At 45.1% G+C, this 12,727-nt stretch overlaps 1 protein-coding gene across 1 annotated transcript in view; it reads left to right on the top strand.

The window, feature by feature from the left end:
• AGPAT4 (1-acylglycerol-3-phosphate O-acyltransferase 4) overlaps window positions 1–12,727 on the top strand; it is a 139,107-nt gene that overhangs the window by 42,716 nt on the left and 83,664 nt on the right. Inside the window, exon 2 of the mRNA XM_050786835.1 lies at window positions 1,633–1,899. Within this exon, the coding sequence (XP_050642792.1) occupies window positions 1,722–1,899 (178 nt within the window). The 5' untranslated portion in view covers window positions 1,633–1,721. The remainder of the gene's footprint in view (window positions 1–1,632; window positions 1,900–12,727) is intronic.

The following is a 12,727-nucleotide window of genomic DNA, read 5'->3' as shown; positions in this document are numbered from 1 at the left end:
TGGAAGTGTAAGTCGAGGACCATCTGTATACAGATTGTTCATTATTAATAAAGATTGTAACCATTTTAGGGCCTCTCCACTATTATTATTAGAAAGTTGTAACATTAGACGTCTTCCTGGGGTTGTCTGCAAGGCTCTTCTGCTTCCAGGACAAGCGAGTCCACTGCTCTTAGCTTTCCTTTTCATCAGAGTATTTGAAACTCCTGCCCTTTTCCTCAAAGGAAACCGTTTATTTCCCAAACTGTAAAGTCATTTCATTATTCTGTTTTGAGCTGGAGACTGATTAGAGGACTTGTGAGTCTAACTGTGTGTGTGTGTTGAGTTTCTTTCTGATTTCAGAACGCTTAAGGATGTGTGTGTGTGTGTGTCTGTGTGTGTGTGTGTCTGTGTGTGTGTGTGTGGTGTGTGTGTGTGTCTGTGTGTGTGTGTGTGGTGTGTGTGTGTCTGTGTGTGTGTGTGTCTGTGTGTGTGTGTGTGTGTGTGTGTGTGTGTGTGTGTGTGTGTGTGTGTGTGTGTGTGTCTGTGGGTGTGTGTCTGTGTGTGTGTGGTGTGTGTGTGTGTGGTGTGTGTGTGTGTCTGTGTGTGTGTGGTGTGTGTGTGTGTCTGTGTGTGTGTCTGTGTGTGTGTGTGGTGTGTGTGTGTGTCTGTGTGTGTGTGTGTGGTGTGTGTGTGTCTGTGTGTGTGTGTGTCTGTGTGTGTGTGTGTGTGTCTGTGTGTGTGTGTGGGGTGTGTGTGTGTGTGTCTGTGGGTGTGTGTCTGTGTGTGTGTGTGGTGTGTGTGTGTGTGGTGTGTGTGTGTGTGTCTGTGTGTGTGTGTGGTGTGTGTGTGTGTCTGTGTGTGTGTGTGTCTGTGTGTGTGTGACCAGGGTGTGGTGGGGGTAGTTTTTGTACCTTCATAGTTATTTGTATTTACTGATATCCTCAAAATTGAGCCCTTGTCTACCTTCGCTAAATCATTCTACAAATATTTTTTAAAATTAAGCTCCCACCCTGTGCCAATGATGGCCCTCATGTGCTGGAGAAACAGTGGTGGTTTTCAAGTAAATGCCTCCCTAGTCCTGGGTGCTTGAGGGGTGGCACCCACTCTGGGTGTGTCCTCGTCCTTGTCCAGGGCAGGCTTGACTTCAGGGCAGTCCTGCTGGAAGTGAGGGGTGAGTGGGGATCTGGAGGAGGTGAATGAGAGAAGGGAGATGGCATGGGGCTGGGGGTGAGAGAATGGGGCTCAGGCCGCGATGGCAGCAGGAGGGGAAGCCGGATTTGTGGCCTGTCCTGTGGGCAGCCATCACTCAAGTGGGACCCAGGGCCCCGTGGCTGGCTCAGCTACTGCCCAGCTGGGAAGCGGTGAACCCTGGCCGAGTGGCTCCACCTTCCAGGCCTCAATTTCCTCATCTGTAATCAAAGTACCAACCTCAGAGGATATTGGGAGAATGAAAGGAAGGATTATTGTTAAAGGGCTTAGACTATGCTCGACAGGAAGTAAGCACTACATCAGTGTTGGCAAAATAAAGATAAATCAACTAACGCACAATGAGTTTAACCTCAAGTGTATATTTTTCTTTTCAGAGCACTTTTTTTTCTGACTCTAAAAGCACATTGTGTTTTTGCTAACATTTCCTATTTGTTTGTGTTTTAGACGCCTTCCTGAGTCCTGGATCTTTCTTCCTTCTGGAAATCTTTGACTGTGGGTATTGATTTATTTCTGAATAAGAGCGTCCACACATCATGGACCTCGCGGGACTGCTGAAGTCTCAGTTCCTGTGCCACCTGGTCTTCTGCTACGTCTTCATTGCCTCGGGGCTAATCATCAACACCGTTCAGCTCTTCACTCTCCTCCTCTGGCCAATTAACAAGCAGCTTTTCCGGAAGATCAACTGCAGACTGTCCTATTGCATCTCAAGCCGTAAGATACTTAAGATTCTATATTTTCGTCTTTATTGTGGATGTGTGTATCAGAATTATGGCTCTTGATATGGATTCACTAGGCTTTCATTGTGTGCTGAGCTGTTTTTTTGTTTTGCTTTTGTTTGTTTTAGGTTTGAAATGGCTATTTTGTTCTCAATCCCCCAAAATTATTTTTTGAATGAATAATGCCAGTAGCTCAAAATTCAACAGCCACAGACAGGTATATGACGAAAAGTAAATACGCATTCTATTAGTTTCTTTAGTTATCCTCAGAACCAATCAGTATTAATGCTTTCTTAGTTATCCTTATAGGAATAGCATACATACAGCTCTTATACTTGTAAATGCATGTGCATCTTTCTGTGTGTATGTCTATATAGATAGATACATATACATATATATATTTTTTAAAAAACGAGTGGCAGTGTACTATATTGTTTTCTTCCTTGCCTTTTTTCTTCAGCTTTTTATTTTAAGATAATGGATTCACATGAAGCTGTAACAAATAATACTGAGAAATCCTGTATACTCCTTGACCAGTTTCTCCCTATGGTAGCACCTTGCACAACTGAAATAGCATATTCCAACCAGAAAATTGACATTGATACAATTCACAACCCTACTCCTATTTCTCCACTTTTAAGTACACTCAGTTGTGTGTGTGTATGTGTCTGTATGTTTGATTATGCTAGGCCATTTCAAACATGACTAATTTGACTGGCCTGAGTTTCAACAATTGAAAAGATGAATGAGTATATTGGGACATCGAGAAATGCATTTTGCTGTTGGTATTGATTAGCCTTAAGCCTATACCTATTCTCAAAAGTAGAGAATGCAGTGTGATATTAATGATGATATATGTAGGTGTGAATATATTTCAAAATATGAGCTTTTTAAAAATTTGGCTATTAAATATCATCTATCTAAGATTATGCCAAGAGTCCAAAATTATTGATATATTTTTGATACCATTTAAATAAAATGATCAAATTTGAATTTGAATCAAAACAATTCAAGCTATGTATAATTATCCAAGTGGATTACCACTGATCCAGTCTTAGTTGTTAAACTTCAGAATACTAACTTGTAAGGAAAAAAAGTCATAGACATATCCTTATTTATGACTTTTTTCACCAGCTCAGAACTTACAGATATGCCTGATACTATTTCAGATATAGTTTGAGTGCAAGACCTTCCATGTCTTGTATTATAATGCTTTACAGAAATATGTCTTGAAAGTCTTCATAAGATCCTAAGATTGAGTTATCATTGTAAAACAGCAACTTTAGTCTATTTGTCTGTGGCCCGTTGGGTACAACCACCAATTCAATCCAATACGATGCAGTGTACTTTTCCTTGTCATAGACGTCACTTAACAATGGCCTCCTAGTATGTACGCTTCTACGGTGGTATATAAAAAGGAAAAACTTGTCCAAACAGCGCAGAGACAGTAGGAGATGATTTGGACAGGAACTGTAGCTGTTTGAAGAGAGATGAGCTTTTGTAATCAAGGGAAAGGAGATAGTCGACTGAGATTTAAAAGATGTTTATAATTTTAAATGTCTTTTTACCCTCTAGCAGTTGGTCTCTAAGCAGAATTTAAACTTAACAAAGCAATACTGATTACGCTTTTCATTGAAACCTGCATTTATGTGACTCGCATGCACCTATGGAGATTTCAAAATCTGTTAGTTTGCAATGTGAAATCCTGTATGTTTGTACTGCCATAACCCCTACCCAAATTTCAAGTGGATGGTTAAGAATTGCATTTCTCGTTTGGAATTAAGAAATAAGAAACAGGATTTGGAATCAGAGTCCACGAGAGTACCATATTTTTCTTTTGATTGATGGTAAAGACATGCTAAGTTTATGGCAGGATTGTGGAGATATTTTTCCCAGGATGCGTTAGCATATCTGTTTCTGGTGGAAATTAAGATGGGCAACAAATTCAGAAAGCAAGGCAGATTTGTATCCATCACAAATTAATTATTTAGAACAAACTCCAAATAAAACTCAAGAATTAACCATCTGAGACAACTGGCATCTCAATGTGGGTGCAATGAAGGGTGGGCAGTCTAATTTCACTGAAGGACCTAGAAGCACCTCCATCCAGGTATACCCAGTGATGCTCTGTGCCTTCTTCCCCAGAGGAAGCACTTCCATCCAGGTGCACCCCAGCAATGACCGTTGCCTACGTTCCCAGAGGAAGGCTTCCTAGGGCTTTGGGCCAAGCAATAGTAGAAGCATTTTTAAACAATCTGAAATGGGAAGGGAAGATTTCTCCCTCTAGAGGAGCAGACCTGGCTGCTGGGAAAAGAGAATACGGTAGAAAGTGAGGGTGATGATCCTGGGTGGCTCATGGGCACATTATGGTGATAAGCCCGTGCAAACTATCCCCAGGTTTGAGAGAATCCTCGCCAGGATTCTCTGTTTCTGGTATCCCTCTAGGTGCTAGCAGGGCGGTTCTCTTCCTGCTTCCTTTTCCTTGCTCTAGATAATTGACAGACTTCCTCTGTCAATTATTTCACAGTAACCAAGGCCGTGTAAGAAGAGTGTTTAGGAAACCTTGCTGGGCCACTGATCAGCCAGAGGAGGAGACAGTTCGCGGCGAATTCAGCAGCTTCACTAGGAGATGACTGCAGCGTCTGTGCTGTAACTCTCCTCTGCTTTCCTGTGACTTAAGACAGAAACTGTTCATGCCTTTAATTGTGTCTTCTGGCGTATGAGTCGCTCTGAGCTTAGACAGTCATGAGCATTCATCATTTGCAGCTGATTTTCTAAGGAAAAGGCAGAAAAAAACGTTTCCTTGAGACACGGAGCCCTTCCATCTCTGTGTTCGCTTTCGTCTAGCAGAGCTATGTCTTTGCCTCTTATCTCATTAAATATTTGTTAAGAGCTTGGTGTGTTAACAAGTAAGTTCAAAGCGGTTACCAGCCCTGGTGTGGTAAAGCTCTCATGCAAAAGGCCATGCTGATATAAAAGACAAATAGAGACAAAACAAGCAGTAAAGACAGCCTGGGTAACAGCAGGACACACCGAGACACCGAGCAGAGAATTTTATTCTACTGGCAGCAACCAACCTCGTGAATAACAAGTTCAAAGTAATATAATCTCGATGGATGATTTTTAGAGGGTTGCTTTGTCTTATTTTTGCCTAGATTTGTAGAAAGGAAAGGCCAAGTCAGGCTGGCTTGGCATGCTGAAGGAGGAAGGGAGGATGGAGCCAGCTTCTTTAAGGTAAAAAGAAGGAAGAAAGTTAGAAGAAGAGGGGTGAAGAGTAGAATTTCATTGCCTTTCCACTAAGCAGGATGTGCCATTTAATCTCTAGGGAAAGGTGGCCAAGACTGGCTTTTTTTCCTTTCTGACATTGTGGATTTCAAAACAAAACAGAAAGATTAGGAGAATCTATTAATGTCAGGGTTAAAAAAAAAAAAAAAGGCGGGGGTGGGAAGGATTGCCGATGACCTAATTGTCCTGGAAAGGGCCAGTGAAATGAAACACAGTGGGCACTAGCCCCATTCTACAGCCCCCAGCCCTGGTGCTGTGCTTCCAAATTCAGTGTTGACCGTCCCCACCCCGCACCCCCAGCCCCGGTGCCTTGCTTCCAAATTCAGTGTTGCTGTGAACAGGCTTTATGAGCTGGAGCCTGCCACTGAATATTCCTGGACTATGACGCTTATGGTTTTAAACGGCTGTTGGATGCACAGCTACACATCTTCCTTTAATGGGCAAGGCCACATGGTGGCAAGAAGGGAGTGAGAATTTGGAGTGCCAGCCTGCAAAATTACACATTCTGCCTCCCCTGCTACAGGCTCCATCCATTGCCTTTGGTGAGCCACATAAACTCTCTGGGTCCAAATAACAGGGCCAATTACAATGGCCGCTTCAAAATGCAGAATGAGATGCTGTGTCTGAAAGTGCTTTAGAAATTCCTTAAAGTACATCACATTTAGGATGGAAATTGGAATTTGTGTCCATGGAAGGAGGAAGAGTGGGGGCGTTGGCAAGGGGGTCTTGATCTTTCTTCCCATTGGTTCGTTACTTGGACAGGTAACTTCAAAACACTCAGCGACATTTGAAGTAAAGGGGATGGAAGAGTTGACCGGGCTTCTGATCGTGTTCTAATAAAGGGTTTAGAATTTTTGATTTTCCTCTTGGGAAGTTGTTTACTTCCTTTTCACCACCCCCACCACGCCTCACACTTGATGAGTGTTTGCCGCTGTATTTGTAGAAGGTTCGCAAAAGGAGAGTAAGCTCTATGTTGTCTCTTACAACACTACTGCGTGTAGTGGTGAAAGTGATATCTGTGTCTCCCTGGCATAATAATAAACATTTGTAACATACTTCAGGATGTCCAGGTCACTTCAGATTTGCTACTCGAGAAGGGATTTGGCAGTGACGAGGCGGCCTGGCAGAAGTTGGTCTGCTCCTATCTGGAAGGTGGGATCAGGGCCTGGTGACAAGTCAGGAACAGTGGCAGCAAGGGCTGTGCATGCAAGAGGACTGGGAGCTCCGAGTTGCCGGAGAAAGTGCAGAGCAAGTCATGTAGTTACTGGAACCTGTCTAAAATTGACGACCACGGAGAATGGGAGATCTCAACTCTGCTTTCCTGAGAGGAAGCAGATATTCCACCCAGCCAGAGCCTTGGGGCGAAAAGGCAGTCCATCTGGGTTGGGGACTTGTGCTTTTTTAGCCTCTCCTCTGGGCAAGGGTGCCTCAATTTTGAGTCTGTTCATATGCTTATTGACCAAGGTGTCACCAGGTAGGTTTGAAAACCTAACAAGACAAGCTAGTGGAACAGAGCAGTCTTTGGCACATGAGTCATAACATGAGACCTACTAGAGGCTGGTGTTTCTGAATCTCTGCCCTGAAAGGTGTGCGAGCTGTTGGTTTTGTGTGCTTTCCTGTGTATGCCATTCTAATCCCAGACACTAGCAGACTGATAGGCTTTTCTGCCAGCACTGGAAACTGTCTCCAGGTGTGTGACTGCCAGGCGACCTGCTAGGTGAGGCCTGAATTTGGATTTCCTCCTCCTTATGGACAAAGTACTTTTTGCACATTGGATTATCAAGTTGTAAAACAAAACAAGCTTTCCGTCTTCTCTTCCTTCTTCCTTCTTCTTCCCTGCTTTGCCTAGGAGCTCCCCCGAGGGAAGTCATCTGTCATTCTGATGGCCTCAGGATGATGCTGTGGGTGCTGGGCCAGCACTTTCATTTTGCTGTCATTGCTATATATTAACCCACCATCAGCAGGCTGGGGACACTCCTACCACCTGCAGACCCTCCTGGCCGGCAGCACAGGGAAGGCAAGGTGACCTCTCAGGAGCCTCCGCTATGGTAACTGAGGGCAATCCTGGCCGCATCCATGTGCGATCATCTGCTTTCATTCTATGTGTTAAAAGTTTATACCAAGTGAACCTAGCTCTCCGGCGCTGCCTGGCTGCCTTTCTGACTCTCCGAGAAGTGAGAAAAGACGGAGGGTGGCAGCTTCCTGACGTTTGTCAACTTGGCCAGGCAACAATTGGGTGTGGGCCACCCCCCCGACCCCACAAATGAAAATACAAGGGAAGTCTGCGGTGTCGTCGCTAAGAAAGCTGTTGATCCCCCAAAGAGAGCATCGCTGTGGCTTTTCCAACCACTGCATGACCTTGAGAGAAGCAGTTTGTTCTGCTAACTCTGCAGCCGGCTTCCTCTGCGCCTCTCCTCCCCGCCTGATTAATGACAGGGCTGCTTTTTCTCATTTCAATCTAAGTGGAGTTTTCACTCTTTGAGTTCCAAACAGGTTTTGACTCCTTCACTTGTCCCAGTAGTTAGTTACTCATCTCTAAGATGTCAGAAAGGGAGTGTCCTTGAGTGGCCCCTGTCCTAACCCTTCATATCACTGCCTTCGAGCCTGTCAAAATGTAGGGTTGGGCAGGACCTCCTGACCACCTCTGCCGGGAGGCCACAGCCTCAAATTTGGGTCCCCTTTTGGAAGGTCCAGAGTCATCCGTATCAGTTCCCAGATGGTGATCACCTTCCCAGGTAACTGGCGGTGGGTGGACTAGATCCTAAAACAGGTGATCTCGCCCTTCAAAGTAGCTGCACAACCGTGGCTTTGGTGAGTCAAGTCACATGAAAAGGCATTTAAAAGACCCATGACCCATGACAAAGGGAATTTAAAGCCTCTCAGACCCGCCCAGGCCTCCTTCTGCCTGCGGGTGTAAGATTCTAACCCAAAGGCAAAACCCTGCCCCCTGGAATGAGCAAGGGTTCCAGGAGTTTTATCTGCTGGGACAGCCTTGTCCTCTTTTGACCCTGTCACCTGCGGGTACCTTTTACTTCTGACGTGTGTCCACGCTGCACAGCTGAAACGGGCAAACACAGCCGGCCTTCACCCGGAGTCGCACACCCTGACGGCTCGGCATCACGAGGTCCCTCCGCCTCCAGCAGTGACGGGCTAGTGGGGATGCTTCCAGAAGCTGACGAAGAGCAACCTTCCTTGTTTTCTTTTCTAGTTCTAAGGGGTGTAACTCCTGGGAGACCTCGGGAAGTGACAGGGAATTGTTATAAATAAAGTTTCAGTGCTGCAAAAGAAAAAGCACTCGAATATAAAATTTTCTTTTTAATTCTCAGCAAGGCAAGTTACTTCTATAGAAGGGTGCGCCCTTATAGATGGAGCAATGGTGAAGGCACACTTGGACCAGGGAGGGGAAGGGGTTCTTACCCTGACGCACGTGGCCCCTGCTTCTGTGTCCTTCCCCTATTGGCTAGGGTTAGACTGCACAGGCTAAACCGATTCCTATTGGCTAAAGAGAGTGACAGGGGTGAGTGCTTTGGTGGGAAAAAATGGTTATGACAGAGTAGGTAATCCGAATGAGTCAGGGTGGAGTAGGTAATCCAAATGAGTCAGGGTGGAGTAGGTAATTGGAAGGAGTCAGGGTGGAGGAGGTAATCGGAAAGAGTCAGGGTGGATAACCGTGCCCAGCTAATTTTTATATTTTTAGTAGGCAGGGTTTCACCATGTTGCCCTGGCTGGTCTTGAACCCCTGACCTCAAGTGGTCCTCCCACCTCGACCTTCCAAAGTGCTGGGATTACAGGAGTGAGCCACCACACCCGAATGCAGTCTGGTTGTCTAAAGATCTTATAATCTCTTACAAAACGAGTGCTACCTGCCACATGTTATACTGATCAGCATTAACAGGACAGAACCATCCATCCATCCCATGTTTGGGCATAAATGGACCTTGTTCTGTTTTCTCCTCTCTTAGTAAAGCTTTATGGATAGTACAACAAGCAAACAAACAACCACAGAAGACCATTCTTTATCAAGTTAAAGAATTTAAGTATCTGAATGTACATGATACTGGAATGATAGACAGGAGAAAAATGAAAGAATCACGATCTGTGCAAGCTAAGAGGAAAAACACTTCCTGATTCTGCCTTTTTATTAGCCAGCTAGTATTTATTGAGCACTTGCTGTTCCAGGAACTGTTTTGAGTAGTTAGGCACAGAGAGTTTAAGTGACTTGCCCAGGGCCACACAGGAAGTGGTGGGGCAGAGACTGGGACCAGGAAGTCTTTGAGTGGAGAGCCTTTCACTTTAGCACAACCCAGCCCTGCCCTGCATTCGAGGAGCCAAGCTCTGGAGGTGAGGCCATGTGTCCAGCTGGTCAGTGTAGTGAGTGATGTGCTCTCAAACCTGTGACTTCTGAGGTGCCACTCCACGGGGCTATGGAATAAAAAGAGAAGCACAGTCATTAATGGGCAGCTATTTTCAGCAGCAGTCATTACACTTGCTACATTTGTCATGTGGTGACTATGTATTAAGCATTGTGCTAAACTTTTCCTAGCCATTACCTCATTTACTTAACACCACCACTCTGCGAACAGGCAATTCCCCTGTTAACTGAGGCCTAGCAGTTGGATGACTTGCCTAAGGCTGGACAGTGAGGAGGAGAGCTGAGATTCCAAAATCCATTTTTTCTAACACACTTCGAAATAAGCAAATGTCAAATGCTATGCAAGTTTTTATTTTAACACCCAAGGATGATGTTAAGCAGACATCTGCTAGGATCAAACCTGTGCGTGCTAATTCACTGCAGAATGCCTGTCGCCGCCCAGCAGGCATTCTTTAACAAACATGCACCCAAGCTCAGCCCAGGGGGCCAGGCACTGGGGTCAGCACCTGGAGGACAGAGGTGAGAGGGGTGCAGCTGCTGTCCTCGGTAGGGACCCAGTCTAGTGGAGGAGGCTCGTAGACCCAGCATGGTAGAGCAGTGAGTTGACGGCTAGACTGGAGGTATACAGGGAGTACAGGGAACAGGACAGCCCAGCCATCCTGTGCAGAGCACAGCGACGTCCCTGTGAAGCAGTATCACGAGCCAGGTGCTGAGGAATGAGGGGAATTATGAGATATTGGCAAGACGAAAGGTGGTTCAGTAGGTGGAAGGAGCATATGCTGGCATCACCAAGTGGCTCAATGGGTTTATTCAGGCAGCCAGGCACCCAAAGGAGATGAACCTATCAAATGTCATCATGACCTTGCTGTGTTATGAGGCTGTGCAAATGAATGAGGTCAGAGGAAGCATCCACAGACACCTGCAGGACAGTGGGCATGCATACAGTGGCGCCTAGCAGCAACTTGCAGCCATTGACCCTCTGTCAGTAGATGGGCTCCGAGTATCCATCCCTCAGAAATTTCAATAATTGTGACCATCGGTTTACTTCAAGATTTATTTTTGTCTTGACCTGAACAGTTGTTCAGAATGTGCCTTGAGAAACTATTAATTTGAATTTGAAAAAAAAAAATCTGTCCATGCATAATCTTTTATAGAAAGATGCCCAGCTGGGTCATTATTCCCTTGAACCATTTACTAAATATTATTAAGTAATAACATTTACTTACTTTTTTATTACTAAGTACATACTACTTAGTAATAACATTTACTAAATATTATTAAGTAAAAATAGCGTAATACAAAACTGTTGGTACATTCGAATGCCAATTTTATAAATATAGACTGGAAGTAAACTTGTCAGAGTGCTGTTTTTAGGAAGTAGAGATGATTTTAGAAAATTGTCTTATTATCTGGATGTCTTATGTTTTACACAATGATCTTGTATTTTATAAACCGGAAAAAATACAAAATGAAACCCAAACACCAAAAAAGGACAAAATAAGGAACAGCTTCTGGAATGAGTAGAAAAGGAAAATATAAAGTGAGCCCACTGTGAAATCAAGTGTGGTGAAATTCATCAGCACCTTTTATTGATTGATGGATGGATTGGCTGCCTCTTCCAGGCCGCGTGTGGCAGAGGACCCAGGACCAGGGATGATGAGGAAGGTGTTTCAGGCTGTGCCTTACAGGACCTGAGCAGAGCATGGTCAACCCTCATTCCAAATACTGTAGTCATTCATGGAAAGGAACTGAGAGGAAAGAGCTGGATGCTTGGTGTCACGGCTGAATCATATCCCTCCAAGATGTTCAAAGCCCAGTGCTTGTGAATGTGAACTTGTTTGGAAACAGTCTTCATAGGTGATCAAGTTAAGATGAGGCCATTAAGGTAGGCCCTAATCCCACAAGCCTGTGTCTTTATAAAAAGGAGAAATGTGGACACAGACAAAGACATGCAGAGAGGAAGACGATGTGAAGATACGAGGACAATGTCCCCTGTAAGCCAAGGAACACCTGGCTCCCAGCAGCTGGGAGAGAGCCGTGACACAGATCCTCCCTCACATGCTCGGAAGGAACCAACCCTGCTAACACCCCGATCTGAGGTTCCTGGAATCCAAACCTCAGACAATCAATTTCTGTTACTTAAATTCCCCAGTCTGTGGTCCTTTGGCAGCCCCAGGAAATGAATCCAGTATGTGTTCTAAGTCTTTTCTTCTACTGTGGCGGTGAAGTCCAATTTCCTGGTAAATGACACATTAATATGGTCTCTATTTCTCTCTCCTCTCCCTTTTCCTCCTTTCTATGTCTCTCACCCCTACCTTTATTTTATTGAAAAGATAGGAAATCAGAGATTATGCAATGAAATACCTTGCTTTTATCCATGGACCAGGCCAAGAAATCCTTTTTCCCACCTCTTAAATCCAGGAACTCAAAGGAGTAAAGTGGGGCTGGTGACATTGGACATGGAGGAAAGTGACAAACTGTATATAAACTGTGTAGGAACCTTACCTGGGGGCAGCTGCCCCCCTCAGGTCCAGCCAGTGGTTGCCATGCTGGAAACCCAGCCCCAAGGGGTGGATTTTCTGCTGACCGGAGGGAAAGCCTCACACGTTTCCTTCCCATGTGTTCCTTGCTCAGCATGTTCATCTGGCGTTTGTGTCATCTCTTTAAATACGCTGTTCGGGGCCAGGTGCGGTGGCTCATGCGTGTAATCCAGCACTTTGGGAGGCCAAGGCTGGTAGATCACCTGAGGTCTAGAGTTTGAGACCAGCCTGACCAACATGGTAAACCCCATCTCTACTAAAAATTTAAAAAAAAATTAGCTGGGCGTGGTGGCGGGCGCCTGTAGTCCCAGCTACTCGGGAGACTGAGGCAGGAGAATCGCTTGAACCCGGGAGGCAGAGATTGCAGTGAGCTGAGATCGCATCACTGCACTCCAGCCTGGGTGACGGAGCAAGACTCTGTCTCAAAAATAAAAATAAAATAAGAAATATAAATACGCCATCTGAGTCTTCAGAATGGCTTTGCACAACCACTGGGAAAGTCTGCGTAGGAAAGATAGGATGAAACTCTGTCTTTCAAACGTAGAGAAAGGCAGAAGGGTGATAGGAGAGGGGCACCCGTCACAAATCACGTGGGGGCATTGCCTACCGATTTTGCAATATTCGGT

Source organism: Macaca thibetana, chromosome 4 (assembly GCF_024542745.1).
Source record: "Macaca thibetana thibetana isolate TM-01 chromosome 4, ASM2454274v1, whole genome shotgun sequence".
Classification (NCBI taxonomy): Eukaryota; Metazoa; Chordata; class Mammalia; order Primates; family Cercopithecidae; genus Macaca; species Macaca thibetana.
This window is presented reverse-complemented; position numbering and strand designations above follow the sequence as displayed.